General features: G+C 38.5%; 2 protein-coding genes across 2 annotated transcripts in view; one reads left to right on the top strand and one right to left on the bottom strand.

Annotated features, from left to right (window-relative positions):
- Positions 1 to 24,779, bottom strand: part of BTG4 (BTG anti-proliferation factor 4) — a 191,540-nt gene that overhangs the window by 20,666 nt on the left and 146,095 nt on the right. The window lies entirely within an intron of this gene.
- Positions 292 to 23,169, top strand: HOATZ (HOATZ cilia and flagella associated protein). The gene is made up of 7 exons (XM_037505236.1): positions 292 to 310; positions 2,456 to 2,850; positions 3,341 to 3,379; positions 3,820 to 3,887; positions 20,009 to 20,068; positions 20,914 to 20,966; positions 22,995 to 23,169. Exons 2-7 carry the CDS (start codon positions 2,628 to 2,630, stop codon positions 23,050 to 23,052), a joined length of 501 nt encoding a protein of 166 aa, XP_037361133.1. The 5' UTR covers positions 292 to 310; positions 2,456 to 2,627; the 3' UTR covers positions 23,053 to 23,169.

A 24,779-nucleotide genomic window follows, 5' to 3' on the forward strand; every position in this document is an offset into this window, starting at 1 on the left:
GAATCCGTGCCTGGTCTCCCGGACCTCTTTCCTAGTGGGGCCCGCGTTCTGCCCCTTCTCACCGGCTCCCCGCGCACCCCCCGCCCTCCCCCACCCCTCCCCATCTCGTGCCCGCCCCGCCCCGCCCCCTCTGCCCGCGCGGTTCCAAGGGCGGTTGGCCTGCCAGGGCCACGGTCACTCGGAGCTGCGCTGCGGGGCGCACGCGGTTGAAAGCCGGCTCCAGGGTTTGGGCTGGGAACTGAAAAGAAGTTGCTGGGCCGGGTCGGGAGCAAGGGGTTGGGCGTCAAGCCGGAGAAAGGAACTTAATGGGGTGCGCCCTGAAAGGTGCTGGGCACACGGGGCAGGGTAGGATGGGTTCAGGGTCTAGGTGGCCAAGGTAAAGCCAGCCGGCAGAGCGCATCTGAAAGTCGCCTAAATGGGGGGAGGGCGCGGCCTTAGGGTGCAGGCCCCCTCCGGAGCGCCGCCCCCTGGCCGTGCCACACCGAGGGTAGACGACCGGTCAGGACCCGGCGAGGTGGGGGCCGTGCAGCCCGCGGGCCGGGCGAGGGGGGTTGCCCGATGGATCCCGGGACGTCCTCCAGGGACCCTCGCCCTGAGCTTCTTGCACAGCACCGTCCGGCGTCGCCTGGAGTGAAATGTGGGGTAGAGGAACCCCGCGTCGGCGCTGCGGACCGTCGGATCGCTGCAGCCAGCCGGCGCCCGGTGCTCGGTTTGTAGGCAGTGTAATTAGCTGATTGTACTCTGCTGCTTGCAATCACTAACTCCACTGCCATCAAAACAAGGCACAGCATCACCCGTCGCCCCGCCGGGAAGGCGCCACCCCTGGCGGCAAACGGCCGACCGCAAGCGTTTGGGGGGAGAAAAGCGCGCCCCGAAATTTGCTGGGTCAGCATCTGTCCGGGGACGCAAGAGCTCTGGCTGCTCGTCGTCCAAGGGCGAGTGAAACCCTGGAAACAGCAGCAGCTGCTGCTGCTAGATGGACTGTTAGCTCCCGCTGCTGCTGCTAGATGGGCTGTTAGCTCCCTCTCTATAGACTGTTAGCTCCTTCTCTCCGGGGCGGGGGGCGGGGGGCGGGGGGAGCAAGAGGGTACACTCACATGTATGGAGACTGAAATCTGTGGCGCTTAATGGTTTTCACTGTAACCTAGACGTGTAAATTGCTGGGAGGAGCCCGCTAAGGAGCGCTGACTGAAGTATGCTGTGATTCCTTTTGCCAATGTTTCATTATTCAGTAGGGTATGCACCAACCCACCACCTGAGGACACCTGCCCTCACTGTTTATGGGGCACCAGCTTGAGACTGCAGTTTGTGCTGAGAGAAAGGCCCTTCTCCTGTGAGTCTGGTTACTAGGCAGTGTAGTTAGCTGATTGCTAACAGTACCAATCACTAACCACACGGCCAGGTAAAAAGATTTGGGGATTCATCCAAATGAGCTTCATGTTTCCATCAAAGTGTTGGGGGGAGTGGAAGGGGCATTTGAATAGTGAATGCTACCCACTGCTTATTTATCAACAACTCAGCCAAGAGATCAGTTATTTTAGCAAATATATACATTTGTAATGTGAAGATTTTTATAACTTCTCAATATTCCTTCTGGGTCTTAGCCCCTAAAATTTAAGGTCTATTGGGGCAAATGATTTTTTTTTCCCTTCCGTGATATATGATGATGTACAGATCTGTGATGGTCAATTTTGAGCTATCTTTCTGTGAGAGTGTATTGTTAATATTTTGAGAAAATAAAGTGCCACAGGACATACATTGTGCTTATTGCCATGTGTTTCTTTCGGAAGATAGCTTTAGGATGTCCGTTTCAATTCCCGCCACAGTAATTCCATCTTTCTGGTCCCTGAAATGGTTGAATTGTTCCTAGATTAACAAAACCTCCATGGGAAGCTTTTCACACACCCACTTGCTATATTCTTATAAGGCTACATTAACAAGCTGTTTTATAATTTTTTCTGAAGGAACTGAGTTCACTCATGGGATACCTACCTTTTAAATAATCAGAGCTGTTGCAGTGTAGGCAGACCAGGGACTGCCTCGTAAATACAGTTACCATCTAAACCCAGCTTATTTGTAAGATTTGCTCTAAAAGATTGGGGGGGAGGGGGGAGTAGTGTATAAAACTATAGCGCGGGTACCTATGCCCCCCCCCCAGCAGGCCTGTGTTTCCCATAGGCTAGGATGTTAGCTGCCCCGTTGATTTCTCCAACCATGCAGTTCCAGAAGTTCCATGTATGGTGGACTGAGCTAGGCAACGTAGTATGGGAGTGGGCGGGTTGGGGCAGTGAGGCTAAGGAATTAAAATTTTTATTTAGATATCTGGGGGCCTGGGGGAAGAAATCGGTGGGGACCAGGGGAGAACACTAAAGAATAGCTAGGGCTCCCTGCCACCGACTCCATCAGGACTGAACACGTTGCAAAGTTGATATTTTGATCTTATCTCGACTCCAAGGCTTGGACTGGTCCCCCCGAAGTCTGAAGGCCTACAACCCTACAACCGCGCGCTGCACCTTAACACCTGCGGAAGAAACTGAAGCGCTTCCGTCGGTGGTTGCTACCTTGGCGGTTCTCCAAGGGGCGGGGCTGGCCGGAGAGGAGAGTCTGGAGAAGCGTCCTGAGTTGCCATGGAATCAAGTCCGAGCGAAGGTCTTAACCAAAAAGACGCTGATGAAATTTGCCCTCAGGGATTACTGGTGTTCGCTGGCTCTTCGGATGAGGACACCAACTTGGCCAAGCAGTTTTGGGTGGCGGCATCCATGTATCCGCCCAACGAATCTCAACTGGTTTTGTCCAGGGGTAGCTCTCAGCGTCTGCCAGTGGCGGGGTCCTCAAAGAGGATTTCGCCTGGTGAGTAGCTGCCTCCTATGGAAGATTTCTCTCTCCACCACAAATGACCTGGAAGATAGCAGAGTCCCTCCCCAGAGGAACTGCCGAACCTAATTCTAAAATAGGAACCTCTCATTTCAAGCATCTTAAACCCTATATAGTAGTTCTTTAAGCCTCAGCAACACTGCCCCCTGACAAGGATCAGTGGGTATTGGTTACATCTAAAAATAGCCACTAGGTTATGACATCTATTTGTTTAAACAGCGTAAAGTATTCATGAACTGTTATATGTTGGCTGAAAGGATATTAAGGTTGGTAGTTGACATAACAGTTAAAAAGAAACAGTGGAGAAAGCCAGCCTCAGCATTAGGAGCTAAGTTCCCTGACCTGTAAGAACTAGTAAGACCCAAGATATGAAAACTGTTATTAAGCAATTTGTATTGTTATAGAAAATACTTTAAATGCTGTGGTTTTTCCAATGATTTCTTTACTTCCCTTTTGTATTTTTTAGAGAATATTTACATGAAGTCATTTATCCTTACGAAAGATGGTGAGTACCAATTTTTAAGCCTTTCAACATCCTGATTCCCAGGGTCTTCAGAAAATAGGTATTAAATGTAAGTATGCAACTTTACACTTTGGCATAACTTTCTGAATTGTATATCCATACCCTGCCCTATTTATCTAGAGGAAAGTGCCCTAATTCCTATAACACATTGAATAGCAATCAAGAAATTAGAATTTCTGACCATACAAATATGTTATCTTAAGAGGCTCAGGCTCACTCACCTTCTAAAGTGAGTAGAAGTTCTTGCAGACATACTTACTTCATTGTCTCTATTTATGAATCTGAATTATGAAGTTTCAAGACAGTACATATATGTTTGCCTTCCTACTAATTTATGTATTGATTTCTGACTTTTATCCAATTTTATATCAAATTACTGTAAAACATGATATAATTATTTCAAATTGTCTTATTTCCTTTAGAGAGTAAATTCAATGCTGAAATCCTAAAGATTCAGGAATCTGAGGAAAAAGAAAAATATCTCCAGAAGGTAGGCCAGTATTTCAGAATGTCATCTGATTTTCACTAAATTTTCTAAATAACCCCAATTATTATTTTTAAAATACATATACATGTACATACACACACATATATTCTTGTGCGTCAGCTTGAGCAACTGGAAACTCTGAGAATTCTAACTGAAGATTAAGAAATTCTTTTAAAGTTTGGCTCTTCTCATTCTCTGAGAAAGCAGAAGCATATAGAGGAACAACAAAATTCAAAGGAAATGGAGAAAGATGGACTCACCCACTTCCCATCCAGAAAGATCCCAAACCAAATACAGTGCTCTAACAAGAGAAACATTGTAAGAACAGGAAAAATCCAATGGATTTGACTATCTTAATAGCCCAAGATTAAATGATCTGAGGAATGGTCTGTTATCTAAAACCATTCTGACTAAAAGTTGAGGTTAAACACATCGGTGGTGTCAAATCAACAGAACACGTCTCTTTTTGGCGATATTCCTTGTTTGTGTCTCATGATGCAGGCACAGCCTTTAACTCACCAATTAATAGAGTGATTTATAGAAACAGTTTATTTGGTTAATGGATAAATTCCATTCCTGTAAGTCTTCCTATACAATAAAAGCAAAGGCAGAGGATTTGTTTTGGCCTAATGTCCTAAATTATTGGACATATTGGCAAACTCTGAAACTCTTATCGGGAATTCTACATAAATTACACAACAATGCATTTGAGTTTGCTGAGCACAGTAATTCATTTTGTGGACTGTTGGTGATTTCCTCCAAACAAATTAGGTAATTAGAAACAGTTAGTCAGCATTTTCTTCTGTTTTTAGGATATTAAACACTATATGTTTATACCAGCACTTAATGGCTGGAGGGAGTCTAATTTTCAGTGTGGTAAAAATCATTAAAAGTTGCTTCTTCAAGGAGTTTGTTTCATTTAATTTCATTTTAGGAAGGGATTAAACATAAAAGGTAAAAAGTAAAAGCAAACTTTGTCAATTTTCATCATCTTTTGTCAAACAATAAGACAAGATGAGTTACAGGTAGATGCTCTGCTAATGGACTATTATAGTAGGAGCTTTAGAACTGGTTTCCTTTTCTCAGGCTTTCTATTAACATATTAATCACTTAATTCCACAGATAGGATATGTATGGAGAATCTGATTTGTGCCAAGTACCACACTAAATAATGGGAATGCAGATAAAATGTGGTCCTTGTTCTCAAGGAGCTTACAATCTGTTGGAGGAAGCCATCAAAGTTAAGATTTATATAAATATGTATTTTTCACATGAAATCATGATAGATGTATGTAGACAATACTATGGGAACCTATGGAAAGACATTAGAATTAAATTTAAGGAATCAAAAAATCTTCCCAAAGGAGGTGATTTTGGAAGAACCTACAGAAATGCCAAAGAATATGTAAAACACCCTCCACGCTGCAGGATCTCTTCCAAAAACCCAAATCCGATTATACTATCCTTTATTAGTCTGCTAGGGATGTCATAACAAAATACCACAGACTGGGAGGCTCAAGCAACAGAAATGTATTTTCTCATAGAGGCTAGAAGTCCAAGATCATGCTACCATGAGGTTGGTTTCTGATAAAGCCTCCCTTCCTGGCTTGTGAACAGCTGTCATCTCACTGCATCCTCACGTGGCAGAGGGAGAGCTCTCTAGTGCCTCTTCCTCCTAAATCGACACCAGTCCTATAGAAGATGACCCCTTCTTTATGACCTTATTTATCCTTAATTAACTCCTAAAGGTCCTACCTCCAAATACAGTCACACTGGGGGCTTCAACATGGGAATTTTAGAGGACACAATTCAGTCCATACACCTACTTTCACTTTCCCATGGTTTCCATTTTTGCAGGGTCAAGACCATACCCTTCAGTATGGCGTTCAAGTTCCTTTCCAATCTGACCATAACCTAACTTCCTACCACTCTCCCTTATCACCTGCAGCCCTGCCCCATCCCCAGTGTATTCTACTCCATATCTTTGGTTCTCAACCATTAGACTAGAGCACACCATCCACCTTTTCCCATATTTGCTACTACCAAAGTGGTCAATGGATAAAATATATTTTTGCGAAATCTAAACCCACACACAATTCTGTGGTATCTTAATTATACATTAAGTTCAAGGGGAACCTGCAATGCAATAACAAAGATTATTCTAATATCTAGAAAACTAACAAAGGAGCAAGTCAGCAGGAAAGAAAATGTTACTGAAACTGGGCCTCATGAATATATAGGGGAGCTTGGTACTGCACAATGAAGTTGTAGTCAAATAGTGTCATAGTTAAAAGGCAACCAAGAGAGGGCCTCCCTGGTGGCACAAGGGGTTAAGCACCACACTGTGAAGCAATCCTCTGCAGCACAAGTTCGATCCCCAGCTGCCAGGGAGCAACCCACATGGCAAAGCAGACCTCTCCTGCTCACCCACTGCTCCCCTCAGCTGTGTATTTCAGTCAGTCTACCTGTTCTGCTCCCCGCTCTGTCTCTGGTGAATCCTCTCACCCCCCACATCTCTGGCCTGTACCCCAGCTCTTGTATGTATAAATAAATAAACACATCTTTAAAAAGAAAAAAAGGCAACCAAGAGAACCCAGCAGAAACAGTGCTCTTATAGCTATCCTCAGATATTATTGTGGTGTATTCATAACAGCTAATTTAGTCCTTGCATGACACTAAGCTAAGCAGTTTACAGGTATCAAGACATATCCTCTTTAGAATACCTTCATATGATTATCCCCATTTAATCAAACAAGGCTTAATTTTCCAAAGATTCCACAATCAATAAGCAGTAGAGCCTAGATTCAAAGTCTGTATCCTAACTCCAAAGCCCATGAGACTCATTGTATTGTGATGATCTCTGGCCACGGCATTGTTCAGGCATGCTGCCAGGTATTCTAAAATTCAAAACTGTATGAATACAAGCCTGAACAATGAGAAACAGTGTTTCCAGCCCTGTGGAACTATAAATTGTTTCTTCAATCTGCAACAGATTTTCATGTTGCTACAAAGTTACCCTTAAAAGCAACCTCAAATGCCAGCTTCTCTGTGAAGCCTTCCCAGAGATAAACTGGAGACTGCAGGCTGGACAGCTCTCTTCCTGATGCTCCCAATGACCTCCCTCACAGTATTTATCACAGTCTCTGATCTGTATTATGGATAATTGTGTCTGTTTCTGCCTTTCCTGCTAGATTACCGGCACCATAGGCTAGTGGACTTTTGGAGACCAGGTGGGTTTAGAAGTCTAATGATGCCACTTACTATTTGCATGACCTATTTAAGCCTGTGAGACTCAGCTTCCTCACATATAAAGGGAGGAATCATAAAAAAAAAAAAAAATGTCCTCTGCACAGAATTGATATAAGGTACATAAAGTGCCGGCCATACATAGAGTTTTCCTTCAACAAATGTTAATTCTCTTTTCCTCTTTAAGGACAGAGGTTCTTTTTATTTGCTTAAGCCAAATTTGCTAGTCTTCCCGTGTTACTGAAATGTGTTACTGAAACTCAGTAAATATTTGCTGCCTGAATAAATAAGTGCAAAATTGAATTAATGAATAGATATAGGCTGTATATACAGCAATATTTCCATTTTGTTTAGCCTTTTCACATATGCCCATATGGCAATTTTTTCTAGGCTGATAATTTTTGCAAGAATGTTCCCAAGAGCTAATTTGTTTGCAAGCCTGCTTTAGGGCCATTTTAGCACATCACCCCTCTTTTTCAGTTTTGCTTTGATCTTATCAGGTCTATAAATGGGATGATATGTGACTGTAATTACAAAAACACAATCTATTTTTGGATTCACTATTTTTCTAAATCTATAGTACTCTGTATGCATTGCTGTTACCCACATTCTAAAATTTTTAGTTGATGGCAGAAAGTAATGGGTTGATAGGGGTCTTTTTAAATAAGAAAACACTTACAATGATCTAATTAATCTAAGAGAATCTTTAAAAATTCTTTGAACATATACATTAATAAGGAAATTCCTGGTATAGCTTTCATGTTAAAATGGGGAAAAAATGCAAATCTAAAATTTAAAATTTATTTTCTATCTCTCCTAAAAGTACATTTGTAGCTCTTTCTCCCCAATTGATATTGATTTTTCAGTTGTTAAACTTTTATTAAACTTTAATGTTATCCTCTATTTTGTAATGTTTTCTAGGTACACTTTATAAATGCTTTTGGTTAGTGAACAAAATGCTATTAATCACAAGTACTAGTTTTGTGATGGATATCCATGGCAGAAAATCAAAAACAATTGAGTGTGTCAAGATTAAATGGCTTTCTCTGTCCATAAAAGAAAACTTATAGCACTACATTGAACCATTATTCTTCCTTTGAGAGTTCTAAAGTAGCCTGAAAACATTATAATAAATGAATAGTCAGCTAATTCTTTGAAATAGTAAAACTAATTTGCTTTTTGGTTTTGCCACCTTTAAGAAAGCTCTTTGGCTGATTATTGCCTTATGAAAAGAATTATAAATAATTCATTTGCTGGGAGAAGGAAGATATTAGATTAGTGTTTTAAGGCATATATATAAATGGTATACTTGTAAATGCCCATCTGGGATCAAAGTTATAAAATGAACTAAACTAAAAGTTTTAACAAGCAAAATATCCAATCTGCAGAACATTCATCCCTCTAATATCTTTACAGGGAATGGGCTGGTTTATCACACCCATTGACCACAGTGCAAATCTCAAAAATGAGTTTGCTGAATGTGCTAAATCGTATCCCATGAGCCAGAATCAAGTCATGCTATGAGGGGAACAGTATTGGAAAAAGAAGAATCTAAGAAACTTAGATTCACAAAGGTATATTTTCAGACACTGAATCATGAAAGTGGAAAGCCTTCCTACACCTTGTAGGCCATAAGAGGCATATTCAGAATCGTTACAAGTCAGTTTTGGAAAGCCAAATCAACAGTGTAGGGAATTCCTTAGAGTCATTGCCAGAGAGTTCAGATGAAAGAAAATCCTCTGCTATCAAAATGATCAGACAAATCCAAACATTCTCCAGAAGTGTTATCTGGCTTTGCTTTAGTTTTGCTATCTTTCCCTAATACAACATTAAGAAAGTTCCTCTTCCTCCATACAATACCATTAGGAAATGGGAGTTTCTCCTTCACCAACAAAAGATACTTAGAGATTTAAATGCTTGTTGTTTCTAATTTGTCAAATAAGCCAAGTGGAAGAATTATTAAAAAAAAAAAAAAACCAGACTCTGTGTCATAGTAACAAGCAAATATTTTGGTATCAAACAATAATTAAAAGATTATATAAATATGAATTACTCTTTTATGTCATGTATAGTACCACTTTGTTTTCAAACATTATTCAGTTTTGTGAAATATATTCTGTTGACAGATGAGGCTTCCCTCTTAATCTTCTTTGGTAATATATGAAAACATAATTGGGGAAAGGAAAGAGATGTGGAACCACATAGATAATTCAGAAGCCTAGCAAGATGGTAGCAGAGTGAAGACACCAGGCTTGCCTCCTCCCTCAGCTGCAGCAGAACAATGCCAAAATGCTCCTGAGAGAAAAACAGAGGACCACAGCACACACTAGGAGCAACTCAGCAGAAAGGGGGAGGAAAACTTTAAGTGAACAGTGTTCACAGCGATACTAGAGCAGTACAATGCACAGGATGTCCACTGTGGGGAAACCACCAGTAGCTGATTCAGGAGCATACACCAATATTAGGGACTCTTGAGACTTGGCACTGCACTAGATGGGAGGGGATACATAGTTGGCACCCAGGATGAGGTGGGGGAGATAAGGGGAGGGAGGAGGAGCAGTGTGAGGATTACTGGCTTGAGTCTGAGGTTCTCAACACAGAACAGCTGGAGCCTGAAGTGGGGGAGGATGTGGGCCTATGTCTCTTCAGAGAAGCTATTATTTGAAGCCTAGGCTGGGATATTCAAAACGTCTGCCACACTCACTTCCATGGCTCAAATCAAAACAACAAATGAACACTTGAATACTTGGGGAAAGGAATATTAATAATAGGTGAAAACACCCCAGGATAAGGCTCTGTTCTGGAAAAGAAAAGAGAACAGCTCCCAATCTGTGACCCCATATCAACTACAATTCATGCCTACTGAGGGCTCAAAATTAGCCCAGGGATGGAAGCTGATGCTAGGCTTAGACCAAGGAGCCAGCCTAGAGGAAGGGGTGGACCCCACCCACAAACTCTGGCATCTACACCACACTAGGAAGCTTGAATCCTGACATTCACTGAAAAGGATCCTTTGGTGCCCTACCACACGATTCTTTTTTACCTACTGCCACTTGCCAATACCAGTTCTCCAATTACTGCACAGGTAACAGTCTGAAAGTCTATTCCTATTACAAACTATAAAAACTCAAATGAAGAAACAGAAGAATACACTACAAATGCTGGGGCCAAAAAAAAATGGAGGATATAAAATAAAAACAGAATGAAGACTGAGAAAATATGAGACAATTACAATGAGAAGTAATGGATCTAAGAAATACTGTAACTGAATTAAAAAATAAAATTGATGAGCTCCACAGCAGACAAATGCAAGCAATGGAGTAAATGAGTCCAAAAGTACAATGTCAGAAAACAAACAAATAGAACAATGTAGAGAAAAAAGAATTAAAATCTGAAAATAGTGTAAGAGCCCTTTGGGATAATCTAAAGAGAAATGACAACCATATCATTGTCTCCCAGTAAAAGAGAAAGGCATAGAAAATTTATTTAATGAAATGATTGCTGAAAACCATTTCTCAATCTGGGACATAAGCCAGATGTCATAATCCAAGGGGCCCAAAGAATTCCCAATAAAATAATACCACACAGATACACACTAAGGGACATTACAATAAAGCAGTTGAAAGGCAATGATAAAGAATACTAAAAAATATTAAGAGAAAAAAGGGTAACCAGCAAGGGAACACCAATCAGACTGTCAGTGGGCTTTTCAGAAGAAACAATGAAAGCACAAAGGGATTGGCAAGAGATAAAGTACCTGAAGAAAAAAACTTCTAGTCTAGAATTCCTTTTCCTACAAGATTAACATTCAAGATGGAAGAGTAAGGAGCTTCACTGTAAAGCATAAACTCAAAGAATTTATCAACACCACGCCCACATGAAAGAAGTAATAAATAGGGTATTAATAAAGCAACAGAAAAATGAATATCTAAGTATAGGCACTTATTTCATTCAACATGGAAGAGGAGAGTAACAGTGTGGCCCATCAGAATGGCTCAGAGACCAGACTGTCTATCAGGTCACACAAATAGTCCATCATGTACTAACCTCAACAGAACCTTCAAACAAAAACCAACAGAATACAGAAGACAACAGAACAGAAATCTAAAGAAAACATAAAAGGAAGACCTCAAAAAATAAAAAGCCAAGACAGACAACAAATAACAAAATAGCAATGGGTCCTATTTCTCAATAATCACCTGTAAATGGATGCAAGGGTAGTTTAACATATTCAAATCAATTTATTTTTTTTTTTTCTGTAAGAAGTTTTTTTTTTTTTTTAAATATTAAATTTTATTTTTATATTCCCCCATACAATTGCAAACGCCCCATTCTGACCCCAATCCTTCCCCTCCCGCCCCCCACCCCCAAAAAGTGTCTCTGGTTCATAGTTTTTTGTTGATTTTGATTTTCACTTTCTTGTATTCATTTTCCTGGTCCCTTATTTAAGTTTTCTAGATTCCTGCTATGAGTGAGACCATCCGGTATTTTTCTTTTTCTTTTTGGCTTATTTCGCTGAGCATGATCCCTTCCAGTGCCATCCATGTTGCTGCAAATTGCATGTGTTTATCTTTTTTGAATGCTGAGTAATATTCCATGGTATATATGTACCACATCTTCTTGATCCAGTCATCTATTTTTGGGCATTTGGGTTGTTTCCAAAGCTTAGCTATTGTAAACAGTGCTGCTATAAACATAGGAGTGCAGGTGCTCTTTGGAATTGATGTTTCTGTGTCCTTTGGGTAAATACCTAGGAGTGGAATTGCTGGATCATATGGAAGCTCTATGTTTAGTAGGTCCAGAAATCTCCACACAGCTCTCCATAGTGGTTGGACCAGTTTGCACTCCCACCAACAGTGCACAAGAGATCCTTTTTCTCCACATCCTCGCCAACATTTGTTGTTGCTAGTTTTTTTAATATGTGCCATTCTCACTGGTGTGAGATGGTATCTCATGGTAGTTTTGATTTGCATTTCCCTGATTACAAGTGATGTTGAACATTTTTTCATATGTCTGTTGGCCATTTATTCAAATCAATTTAATACATCATAGCAACAAAAATAAAGTTGAAAGTTTTATGATAGTACCAATAGATTCAATGAAAGTATTTGATAAGAGTCATCATTCATTTGTGTTCAAAACCCTAAAAAAAGATGGGACTAGAAGGAACCTACCTCAATATAATAAAGGCTATATATCACAAACCAACAACCAATATTATATTTAATGGTGAAAAAAATGAAAGCTTTCGCCATAATATCAGGAATAAGACAAGGATGCACATTGTTACCATTTCTGTTTAGCTTAGAGGTTTTGACCACAGCTATCAGACAAACACAGGAAATAAGTGGAATCCAAATGGGAAAAGAAGTGAAACTATCACTATTCACAGACAATATATTATACATAAAAAATCCAAAAGACTCCACCAAAAAATTATTAGGAACAATAGACAAAAGCAAAAAAGTGGCAGGTTACAAAATGCACATACAAAACCCATAGCTTTTTAATATACAAAAGAAATCAAGAAAATAACACCATCTATAATTACTTCAAAAATAATTAAATACTTCTGCCTAAGGAGGTTAAAGATCTATATAAATAACTACATGATGTTAGCAAAGGAATCAGATAGCAAAACAAGTAGATAGAAGGATATCTCATACTCATGGATGAGCATAATCAATTAAAATGACTATTCTGCCTAAAATAGTAAATTAAATGCAATTCCCATCAAAATTCCAGCATTATTTTTCAAATAAGTTGAACAAAAAAAATTGAAATTTGTATGGAACCACAAAAGACCTCAAATTGCAAAAGCAATCCTGAGGAAAAAAGGAGAGAAATATAAGTATCATGTTATTTGACTTTAAAGTTTACCATAAAACAGTAACAAAAACATTATGGTGTTGGCACAAAAATAAAGACATGCATCAATGGAACAGAATCAAAGGCCTAGAAATAAATTCACATACATACCAGCACCTAATGTCTGATAAAGCAGCTATAACTATTCATCGGAGTCTTTTTAATAAATGGTGCAGGGAATATTGGAAAACCACACAAAGGAATGAAGTTGGATCATTCTAACTCCATATAAAAAAATAAATTCCAAATGGATTAAATATTTAGTTATAAGTATGGACTAGGGATGAGATTGGACTCTTTTTCATGGTGAATCCCTAGTCCGCTCCTTTATATTTATTTTTTTCATTTTTGACATTTATTAGTCACCTACAGTGTTGGGCACTGTTTTAGGAGACACAGCAGTGAACAAAATTAACCTAGATCCTCCTATCAGCTCTTCTAAATTTTGGTAGGAACACATAAGAGAAAGCATTAGCTCTGCCTGGAACCTAGGAATAGGAAGGCTTAAAAGAGGAGTGGCACTACTCACTAGTCACTACTCACACTCCCAATCTGTTCTCTACATGGCAGCCAGAACTTTTTTTAATTTAAAAATTATGTATTTATATTATTGAAGTAACACTGATTTACAGCACTGTGTATGATTCAAAGGAGCAGGTTCATCTTTCCTACACCCTGCCTTTTTAAATCCTAATAGGTAGCTCAGGAAACTTGAGATCAGGTCTGTTGGCCCATTCATCATATCTCTAACCATCAACAGAAAACTGGAGAGGGCCTCTCTGGTGGCACAGGAGTTAGTCTCAGCTCTGTCAAGCTATTACTAGTCACTGAAGCAGGAGTTCAATTCCCAGTCAGGGAGCTGACCCACATGGCACAGCAGACATCTCCTGTCTCACCTGCTGCTCCCCTCAGCGGTGCTTCTCAGTTGATCTACCTGTCCTTCTCCCTACTCTGTCTCTGGTGAATCCTCTCACCCCCTGCACCTCTGGCCTCTGTCCTGCTCCCTACTCTGTCTCTGGTGAATCCTCTCACCCCCTGCACCTCTGGTTTATACCCCAGTTCTTATATGCATAAATAAATCTTCTAAAAAAAGAAATGACTGCAAAGACCCAGTAATTATTTGTTTGCTAAAGACAAGTCTTGATAATTATTGAAGACCAAATCATCTGTAGTATATAATTCCGACATAATAGAAGTATCATTAATTTATCTATACTTTATTGGATTTTGTTTTTTTAAGATTTATTTATGCATACAAGAGCTAGGGCACAGGCCAGAGTTGTGGGGGTGAGAGCATTCACCAGAGACAGAGTGGGGAGCAGAACAGGAGGATTTATTGACATACACTGCTGAAGGGAGCAGCTTGCGAGATAGGAGAGGTCTGCTGCACCATGTGGATCACCTCCCTGGCCGGGGATTGAACTCGTGCTGCAGTAGCTGCTGATAGCTTCATAGTGCTGACACTTAAACCCTTGTGCCACCAGGGAGGTCTCTTTATTGGATTTTAAAATGTAATGGTCAATATAAACACCTAAAACTTATATAATAATGTCATTTCAATTAAAAAATGTTACTTTAATTAAAAATAAATATATAAACTTAATCCCTCCCCAAAATAAATAAAACATGATGTTTTATGCTCATATTTTCCTCAACATTCAAATTCAAATCTCATTGCTTTTCAACCATAAGTGTATATTAAAGCAGTTATTAAAATCACTTTTACTTTCATGCATTTATGTGAATGTTTTAAAACAAGAGCTGTGCTATTAGGGTAATTATTTTTATTTTCTGTTTAAATATATGCAACTGCCCTAAGAAAAGTGTGTAACAGAAATAAGCAAATGCCTATTTTTTTTCTTCACAACAGATAAATTTATATTTTGTTGAAATCTACATTGAAGACAAATTGTATTGATTTTCTCAATTCTCTAATCTAGTCACTGATATTTTTCTCATTTTAGTAAGCTGTTATTTTTTAAATGAAAATTATATATGTCAGAGCTGGGACTTGAGCCAGTAGCAAGCAATTTCCAGGAGCTACAAAAAGGTGCTTAGATATGCATCTTTTTCCTGCAAGTCAGCATTCTCCCTCCCCCAGATTAATAATCTTCTCACATCTTCCATCCACTCCCATAGATCACTCAGTCAGGTCTGCCTTCTAAAATCAAATTAGTGCTGAAGAAAGGCTTTTCACTGATCATCCAGGTTATCTTTTAACGTGCAGAGCAGATCATTTGGACCCAACAGGTCTGTATCTTATTATTATAGTGGATGTAAATTTGCCATAGTGAAATTATAGAATCTATATAGCACATTTCAATTAATAGGCACAGGGAATGGTAGTAAATTCATAGTATAAATTCATAATTGAAGCATTCTGTTATCAAAATCAATAAGAGTTATATACTGCCTTTTAGGACTAAGACCAATTGTGTGACTTTTGATTGATATATAGGTTTACCTTAAACGAATAATTCTCATTTTCCTCAATACTGCATTTGTAACAAAGATGAGAAATGGAATTTACTAAGGATTAAGATGGTATTGGATAAGAATGAAAACTCCCCAGTGCTCCTAGTAGACAGTTAACTCTCAATCATTACCATAAAGTTAAAAATTAAATTCTGGAGTCCCCAGGGGTAAAAAAAATCAGATAATGTTCTCCACTTCTGTTAAACCATAGAAACTTGGTTGTAATTAGGTAATATTCTAAATTTGGGATGTAATTCCCCCTTATGGCTAACTGTACTCAATCAGCCCGTCATAAATATTTAATTTATGTTAAATAAGATATTACAAAGTTTATTAGTTTATAAATACCACTATCATAATTCTCTACCCTTTAACCACATTTTGCAAAATGCTATTTATGTTGCCATAAAATAAGTAAATTAACTTTGAACAAAGCTGATCTCAGTATGGGTTCACTCCCCCGTGCATATCCCCATAACATATTTTCCATCAAAGTGTACATGTTCTCTGTGTTAGCAGAGACTATATTTCTTTTCTTTACCATGGTTAATCCTAGTTAATTATTTTCAAAATGAATACTGTCCATAAATAATAAGTTATAGAAAAGAAAATGGTCTGATATATAAGTTACTGCTATATAGATACATTCCTTCTGAAACATGAATTTCAGTTCATTTATAATTCTGTTCATACTGAAAGGGAGAAAAATTTAAAATTTTTATAAGGTTGTTGAATAAAATTTATAGAAAACATTGGTTCATTACATTGTTTCCCTGAAAACAGAAAAATAAGTAAGTCAATAGAGTTTTCTTATAACTGAAAACTAACTGGTGAGAAAGTTTATAATACTCTGAAGATCAGTGGACAGAGGAATTTGCAATGAATAATTATGAACAAATTCTATCTTAATTTTCCTCCTTGTTTCTCTTTTCTTCCTTCCAACTACATTCACCAACTCAACCATACGTCAGAAGTTGAATCATCAGAAACCCTCCCTGCTTGTACATAGACAATAAGCAATCTATCCTAATCATCCTTTTCCCATTCACCCATGTTTTGAAAACATTGAAGGAAAAATTTTTCTATCACCCTTAAATCACCCACTAGCTACCATTTATTAAATATCCACATATGCCATCTGTCATGTGAAATATTTTTTATTAGCTCCAACAACCATCCTTATTGAAGGAGTCTAAGCCTCAGAGAAGAGGATCTTTGATTTACCCCAGATCATGAACTTTTAACATTTGATTAGTGATGACCGCATCAGAGGAGAAAAGGAGGAAGGAGCTGCTGCCATTAAGTGCAGAAGAATTGGGATTCAAACCCAAACATATTTGACTCTGCTAATCTCTGTTGCCACAGTTGTTTGGCTCTGAAAAGCCAAAAATAGAGAACTAAGCAATTTAATACTAATTTCCTGGAATCCATATTTATTCCACAATTTATCCTTAAGGAGCAAGATGTAAATATAAGTAATATAAATAAAATGTGTAAATATAAGAAAATATCCAATATTAAAATTGCAAATTCTGACCCCCATATAGAATTGTTAAATGCTTTATCAAATTCCATTCATGAACACAACTAAACACTATGATTAGAAATAAGAATTCTTTTGTTATGAAATTAACTAGTAAATTATTTTCCCATATTAGTAATTTATTATTTATTTGTTAATTATTTATTAATCATTAATAAGGTAAACTATAAGGGCTTTCTCTTGCTGATAAATTTATTTAGTTATCCTGGCAGAGATTTCTTAGAGTAGTTGGCAAAGTTTTTGTTCTGATGACACAATTGCTTACAGAAGTTTTGTTATTTATTCCCAGGAAACATGTTCAGGAAGCAGAAATCAAATTAATTTGAAAGCTTTGTTTCTGGTACATTATGTTATATTATAAAACTGATTAGGTACTAAAATTCAAAATAATAAAAAAACAGAAATCAGAAGAAAACATATATATATTCAACTATTATCTTAGACTCTTGTAACTAAATACATGTCTGTTTTTATATTAGAAGCATTAAGCAATATAATTTGTCTATGGCCCCTAATAGTTACATAGAAAATACTCATGTAGCTATGTTCCTGGAGAATTTTAAGAACTAAACTTACCATTTTAAGCTTATCAATGTTAATAGCACTTTCTAAAACTTTTTTTTTTTTTGCTTAGGTTAATAATTTGGTATTCCTGTAACTATTTCATTCATACATCATGAGTCAACTCAATTCAACAAAAATTCATTAAGTTTATACAAAGCACTGCTAATCTCTAAGAAAGGATAAAAAGATGAGTAAGACTCTAAAAGAGATATAGCAGCAACTATGAAATAAAACAGAGAAAGTAAGATCAATACCATAATAAAGGTATAAAGTGTAATGTAATCACAGTATGGGAGCAATTAATTCCAGTTGAGTGCGTGTGTAATAGAAAAGTTGGAAAGGAACTAACATTGTATATCTCTGGTAATTATCTATGGACATTATTTTATTCCATCCATACCAAGTTAACAGCTGTGAAACAACTTAGCTTTTTAAAATACCCTGAATTTTTTTCAGTAACTGATATTATACCCAAAAATTCAAGTAGAAAGTAGAAATTTTTGCCTCAAAAAAAATGAAATTAAAACATCGCTGGCTCATTAAAGATTCATTCATATAAGCTGAGAATGACGCAAAGCCATGATGACCAGTGTGCCTGTCAGCTGATCACTCCTGCCCAGCACAAGTGCCTCCACCCAGGTGTCTCAGTGGGGCCTGGCTGAGGTTTACAGCTTCTCTCACAGGCAGCAGGAATGAAGAACCATCCTGAGGATTTCTCAGGAATGCAGCAGCCTCTAGGGCTTTGCACACTGTTTCCTCCTCCTTAACAGCCTTCTTCCCTATCCTGTTTCTATTGTTATCTGGTGACTACTGGCAGCTTGGAGCTCAGAAATCACCTCCTTTGGGACTTCTGAGACTCCCCTGCCATGTCATATACAAATACATACACTCCCTAATCTGAATTAAGGCTCCCTTTTTGGTTCTCTAATCACACCCTCAATTAACCCCATCATAGCACATTTGAAAGAATTTACTTGTCTTTTTCTCCAAAATGTGCAATCACCTTGCAGTCAGGAATTGTGTTTTGCTCAGCACAATAAGGTCCCATAGTTGTATCCCCTTATGGATTGAAATGTGTCCCCACCCCACCCAAAAAAGACACATTGATGTTCCAACTCCCGGTATCTCAGAATATGACCTTATAGAAGCACTGTGGATGAAATTAGTTAAAGCAAGTTAACACTAGACTTCTCTATCCAATATGACTGTTGTCCTTATATGACAGCCATGTACAGACAGATACACAAGGAGAAAGCCATGTTCCACCGAAGAGAGACTGGAGTTATCCAGCAGCAAGTCAAGGAATGCCCAGATTGCCAGAAAATCACCAAGCGCTGGGAAGAAGCAAGGAAGGAGTCCCTTACAGTTTCCAGAGGGAGCATGACTCTGCCAACACCTTGATTTTGGACACAATAAAGTTCAGTTGCTTCTGGACTTTGCTCCAGCAGCCCTAGGAAGAGTGCAGTGCTCTAAATTTTGAATGGATGGGTAAATGACTTCGAATTTTTACCTGGCCATGATAAATATATGTCTATTCTCAGTTACTTCTTCCTTCTAGCCTTGATCTAAACAGAGCTGCTTTCATTTTATTTGACCATCTGACGTTATGAGCTTCCTTTGTCAGAGACTCAGTTTTTTCTTTTGTTCTCAAATACCCCCAGTACGATTTTCTGGCTATCTACAAAACTATACATAACTGGATTCTGAAGAAAAAAAAAAATTGGTACCTATATAGTTTCTTTTAATATACTCTCCAGTCTTCATGCCTGAACTAAAGTTTTTACACTTAGGAAAGTTTGCCTGAGAGTGTGAATGTCTTGGTATCTAAGAAAAGGAAGAGAAGGAATAGATTCAGTTCCACATGCAAAACTGCTAAGAACAGGCCTCTTGCCTTGGACACAGGCTGCGGCATGCTATTTGAGTTTGCCGAAATTGTCTCTTGCCACCATTCAGCAGTGATTCTGTGTGATGGTCAATAGCTTGGGCTTTGTTGTCAAATAGAGCTGGGCTAAAATCCAACTCTGCCACTTACTTGGGTAAGTTATTTAACCTTTGTAAGCTTTGGTTTCCTCACATGTACAACAGGGCAAGAAAAGTGTGAAATTTCTGAGTTCTTACAAGAAAACAATTACATAATGTATAGAAAATTTTTGATGTCGTTCATGTAGTGAAAGTCTTAATAAAAGTTAGTTATGAAGGGGAAAAAAATTCTGTTTAGGATCAAAATCATATTATTTTATAAATCAGCTTCCTCTAAAAGAAAAACTGGCTTATGTTACAAATAAAAAGTACAACTCTATCATGGAAAATTATTCTTTTAAATTTTGCCAAAGAATACAGGAAGGAATATGGGAACAGAAAATGTTACCCTCCCCAGGCATTTATTATTTCATCAACAGATTCACCTACTTTTTTTTCCCTTACACAGGCCAAGAGGAGAGATGAGATCCTCCAACTCTTAAGAAAACAAAGAGAAGAAAGGATCTTGGTAAGACTTGATATTGAGGTATCCGAATATATCTGGAGCTATGCCAAATTCTCAGAGGTTTTACTCTTATTGATCTCTTGCATCTAGAGTTTTATCTCTATTGAAGGGGTGGGCAAAAATATCAGGTAACCTGGCAATCCTTGATGAACCAAAGATACCTCCACAGTGTTAGGCTCTGCTGGTGTAGGAATGAGGTGTTACTATCAGTGAACTTGCGATCACCTATTTTAAAATGTAGAACATTAACTATTAGCTCCTTCAGTGCTTTTTTTTTTAAAGATTTATTTATTTTTATACAAGAACCAGGGTAGGTACAGGCCAGATGTGCGGGAGGGTGAAAGGATTCACCAGAGACGGAGCAGGGAACAGAACAGCAGACTGACAAAATACACTGCTGAGAGGAGCAGCGGGCAAGACAGGAGAGGTCTGCTTCGCCATGTGGGATTCTCGCCAGCCAGCAGGGATTGAACCTGCACTGCAGAGGCTGCAGACAGCTTCACAGTGCAGAGCTCAGCCACCTGCGCCACCAGGGAGGCCCTCCTTCAGTGCTTTTCACAATGATTAATCTTGCTTAGATCACACAAAAAAAATTCTAAATGAAGAGACTCAAACTTAACAAAAACAAGAACAATACTGTTTAAACTTAAGGATGTACAAACATGCACTCTCCTGAGTAAAACCAAATTCCCTAATCTGGAGCTTTTTTGACCCCATATTCTCCAGCTCTAAGAAGCTGGCCGGTATAAACTCAGTGATAATTTTACCTTAGAGTTTCTTCACATAAGTAAATTTTGATCAGTGAAAGTAGTAAAACAATTGTCCCTTTTGGTTTTGTTTTGTTTTAGAAAGAACTGATTTCTCTTCCTTATAAACCGAATGCCAAAGTACACAAAGTAAAGTAAGTCTACCCTCAAAAATAGTCTCACCTTTCTAGTTCCTTCATGCAGAAGCACTTCTTTTTCTCTGCCCAGTTTGCCGCTCACCCTTAGAACTTCGAAAAACCCACCCACTGTATTCCAGAATTTGTTCCTTGAGTAAACTTTCTTCTTTTTACATGTACAACTGCATGCCCACTTGCATATCTCTGTGAGGTGCAAGTCTAAGATGGTGCAGACGGAAGCAGATCGACCTGAAATCTCTGTGCATGTCTTCTTTCCTTCTCACCCACCTGCCATTGCATTTTCTCAGCCCCACACTCCTTATCCACACCTGGCCCACCATCTTTAGTAAATTAGCAGGTCTCCTAGGTCACCAGCTATCAGACCACCAATGGCTTACCTAAAGTGCTGAATCTAAGTTCAGGTGGCAAGACAATGAGCCTTACAGTGATGGGTTAACAGCCTTGTCCCTGACATGCTAAAGTACCAGGCACATGATTCAGGAGACTTTAAAGGAAACCAGCTATTACCATTTAATCATTAAAGAACCTCTAATTAAAAAAAAAAAAACCTTTTCCATTATGATATTATGAGTGAACACCAAGACGCTAATTCAGCATTCATTTAACATATGTGTACTTGCATAATACATTCAGGGAAGAACACTTAGAGAGTAATAGCTTTCTATTCTTAACTCACTGGTATGGAGGCTGACTCCTTTTAATGTTATCCAAGTAATCCCTTAAAGAAAATATTATTTTACAGCCCAATCAGATAAATCCCTTAATGACTGACATGTTTATTCAATTCCTTTTATATATCAACTTACGCATTCTCCCTCCTCTGTTCCAAAGCCTGGAATTTCAAATTTCATTCCGTCCCACTGTCCACATCGTTCTCTTTCTCTGTGCTTTTTATACAGTTACTGTCTGTATCATTCTTTATATATATATATATATATATATATACACACACACACACACACACACACACACACACTTCTTACATCATTTTTCATTTTTGCACAATGCGTGCATTTTCATCTTGGTTATATTCCCCATACAAATTGCACCCCCCCTTATTTTGACCCAATCCCTCCTCTCCCCGCCCCCCACCCCCATAGTGTGTCTCTGGTTTACAGTTGATTTTGATTTTTTCTTTATTATAGTTATTCTTTTTCCTGGTCCCTTATTTAGGTTTTCCAAACTCCTGTACCATTCTTTTGGCCATGAGTCATGTGCTAACTACTTCATGCCCACATTTTATAATTATCCAGTTTTTAAATTGTTATTTAACTGTTCATACCTATATTGATTTGTCTATACCTATACTGTAAGCTGCATGAGAAACTGGACCTTCCACAGTGTCTAGCTTACTACCTACATGAAGGAAATTCAGAAAATATTTGTAACAAAAATTTTTAGTTCAAAACTATTGGGTAGATCAGTATTAGCTAATTTAAAAAGTGATTTTTTATACTATAGATTTATAAACATCTCCTTAAATTTTAAATATATCAGACACAATTATAAAACACTTTAATTTTGCCTTCTTTTTCCTCTCTCCAACCTGTCCTGTCTACCCCAACCACTACCACCACCACCACCCCCACATTCATATATACACTTCTTGGATAATACAGGTTTCTTTCTGTCAGAAAGAAAGATCTAAAAAGTGGGTTCTTGGTAAGGTTTTCACAGCAATATGTTTCTATACCTCAGGAGTATTAATATTTTAAAAGAAGGCCAACTACAAGGAATAATGGATAATCCAAAGAAATCAATTACCAATGATGGACTCTCCAAGCCTGACTCTTGGGTAACAGAATATATTTAGGGTTGGAAGAAGTCTTCTCCCATTCCCTTCATAACATAATGACCACTCCTCCCACATCAAAGTTTACATTTGGTGACAAGCTTCAGTGCATAATGAGAATACAAGACAGTGAATCTTTACTAGGGAAAATTACAAAAGTTGTTTTCATGCTATATTGTGCTCACAACTATGGAGTTCTGTGTACCGGAACTGATTCATGTTCTCACCAACAGGAAAGTGATAGCAGAATCAGATAAAGAAGATCAAGAAGCAGTCAAAGCCTTGGATTAATTTGATTGACACATGATAAAGAATGTTTCAACTTAGATCTCTTACATCAGGGTCACTGGGATTGCTTGGTTAAAGTAGATAAAGAAATAAAAGTTAAATATATAGACTTCTAGGAAGTTTACCAGTTATTGACTGTGTCTGTTTACTTATTTGATGCTACCACATTTGATATCACACAATAATAATCCCTCTAATCTTATAAACACTCATAATAAACCTTAAAAACTCCTATTTCACTTTTCATTTGAAGGGTATTTCCAGAATTACTAAATTTGATCTATATTGTAACAATCATATGAACAAGAAACAGGAACTTTATGTGCCCCAATTTGTAGATCATCAGTAAAAATAATAAGGAAAAATGTACTCCCTGGTGGCACAAGGGGTTAAACACCACACTATGAAGCAATCTGCAGCCTCTGCAGTGCGGGTTTGATCCCCAGTCAGCCAGGGAGAAACCACATGGAGAAGCAGACCTCCCCTGCTTCACCCACTGACTGCTCCCCTCAGCACTGTATTTCAGTTGGTCTGCCTGTTCTGTTCCCTACTCTGTCTCTGGCGAATCCTCTCACCCCCCAGATCTCTGACCTGTACCCCAGCTCTTATATGCATAAATAAATAAATCTTTAAAAAAAATACAATAAGGAAAGCGTGATGAAATGGTAGCCTGGACATATTCCCAGTGCCAACCTCCCTCACTTTCAAGGGCCATTCCCTTTAGCATACTGGGGAAGAGAAAATGAAATTATTTGTTCCTTCCCCATTGTCTAGTTGGCAGTCCTGTGCAGGGTTGAGGGCTCTGCTCCAGTGCTCACAGCTCTTGCCTTCCACCAGGAACTCCTGGAGGTAACCTCCAAAAGATGTAACTCGCACTCCACAGTGCCAAGAGAAGTCATTGTCAGAACTTACAGGGACACACCAAACTTCAAGGAAAGCTGGGAAATAGTCTTTAAATGGGGAGCCTAGTTAAAATTTAGGGACTTCATTACAAAAATAAGTGGAAAATAGATATTGGTGGACAGCTAACAGTTTCTGCCACATTCTTTGATGGGGAGGGGGAAGTGTTTTGAACACAAGGAAGTTAGGCTTAGAAAAGAAACTTAGAAAGCTATAAATTGGCAATCTCATTTCAGCACTATCAATAAAAGCTACCCTGTCAGGATGATTTATTATATGCCAGACAGATTTATACTATGAAGATGAACTCAGCGGGATCTAAACTTTCAAATTTTCCTTCATTCTGATTCCATGCAGACTGAAAATTCTCACTTGCCCAGAGAAAGAGAGTGTTCAACAGGCCAAGGCAAATATCAATTTACCTAGTGATCATATTTCTCACTGAATAAATATATTAGTCTCTTAAATTGGGTTTAAGCTTATCAAACGAAGGATTGATAATTTTACCAAGAAAAATTCTACTCTGAGTTTTCTGGCAGCCAGCTTTGCCTTGGTAATACCACTCCACATTACCAGGTGTAATAGTTAGCTTCGCTGCAACAATGCCACTTAACAAAATGTATACTAAGTACTTATCATTGTTCCCAGGTGAGCTGGGACTTGGCTGGTCTGAGGTTGGGTCAGACAGCTTTGCTTCAGGCTATCGCACCAGGAGCAGGTCTGCCTCCCACTACTCTTACTGGCTAAGGCAGCTCTACTCCTCATCATCATCCTCTTTGGATATCATCCAGTGTGATATCTGAGCTCTGTTCCTCTTAGAGAGTGATAGA

Source organism: Talpa occidentalis, unplaced genomic scaffold (assembly GCF_014898055.3).
Source record: "Talpa occidentalis isolate TD23 unplaced genomic scaffold, MPIMG_talOcc4v2.1 talOcc4.12, whole genome shotgun sequence".
Taxonomy (NCBI): Eukaryota; Metazoa; Chordata; class Mammalia; order Eulipotyphla; family Talpidae; genus Talpa; species Talpa occidentalis.

Bases quoted from the DNA above. Each gene is read 5' to 3' on its own strand.
- HOATZ (XM_037505236.1), top strand. From the start codon at position 2,628: ATGGAATCAAGTCCGAGCGAAGGTCTTAACCAAAAAGACGCTGATGAA. The intron at 3,888-20,008 runs GTAGGCCAGTAT...TCCCTTACACAG, and splicing joins AAGAAAAATATCTCCAGAAG to GCCAAGAGGAGAGATGAGAT. The intron at 20,069-20,913 runs GTAAGACTTGAT...GTTTTGTTTTAG, and splicing joins AAAGAGAAGAAAGGATCTTG to AAAGAACTGATTTCTCTTCC.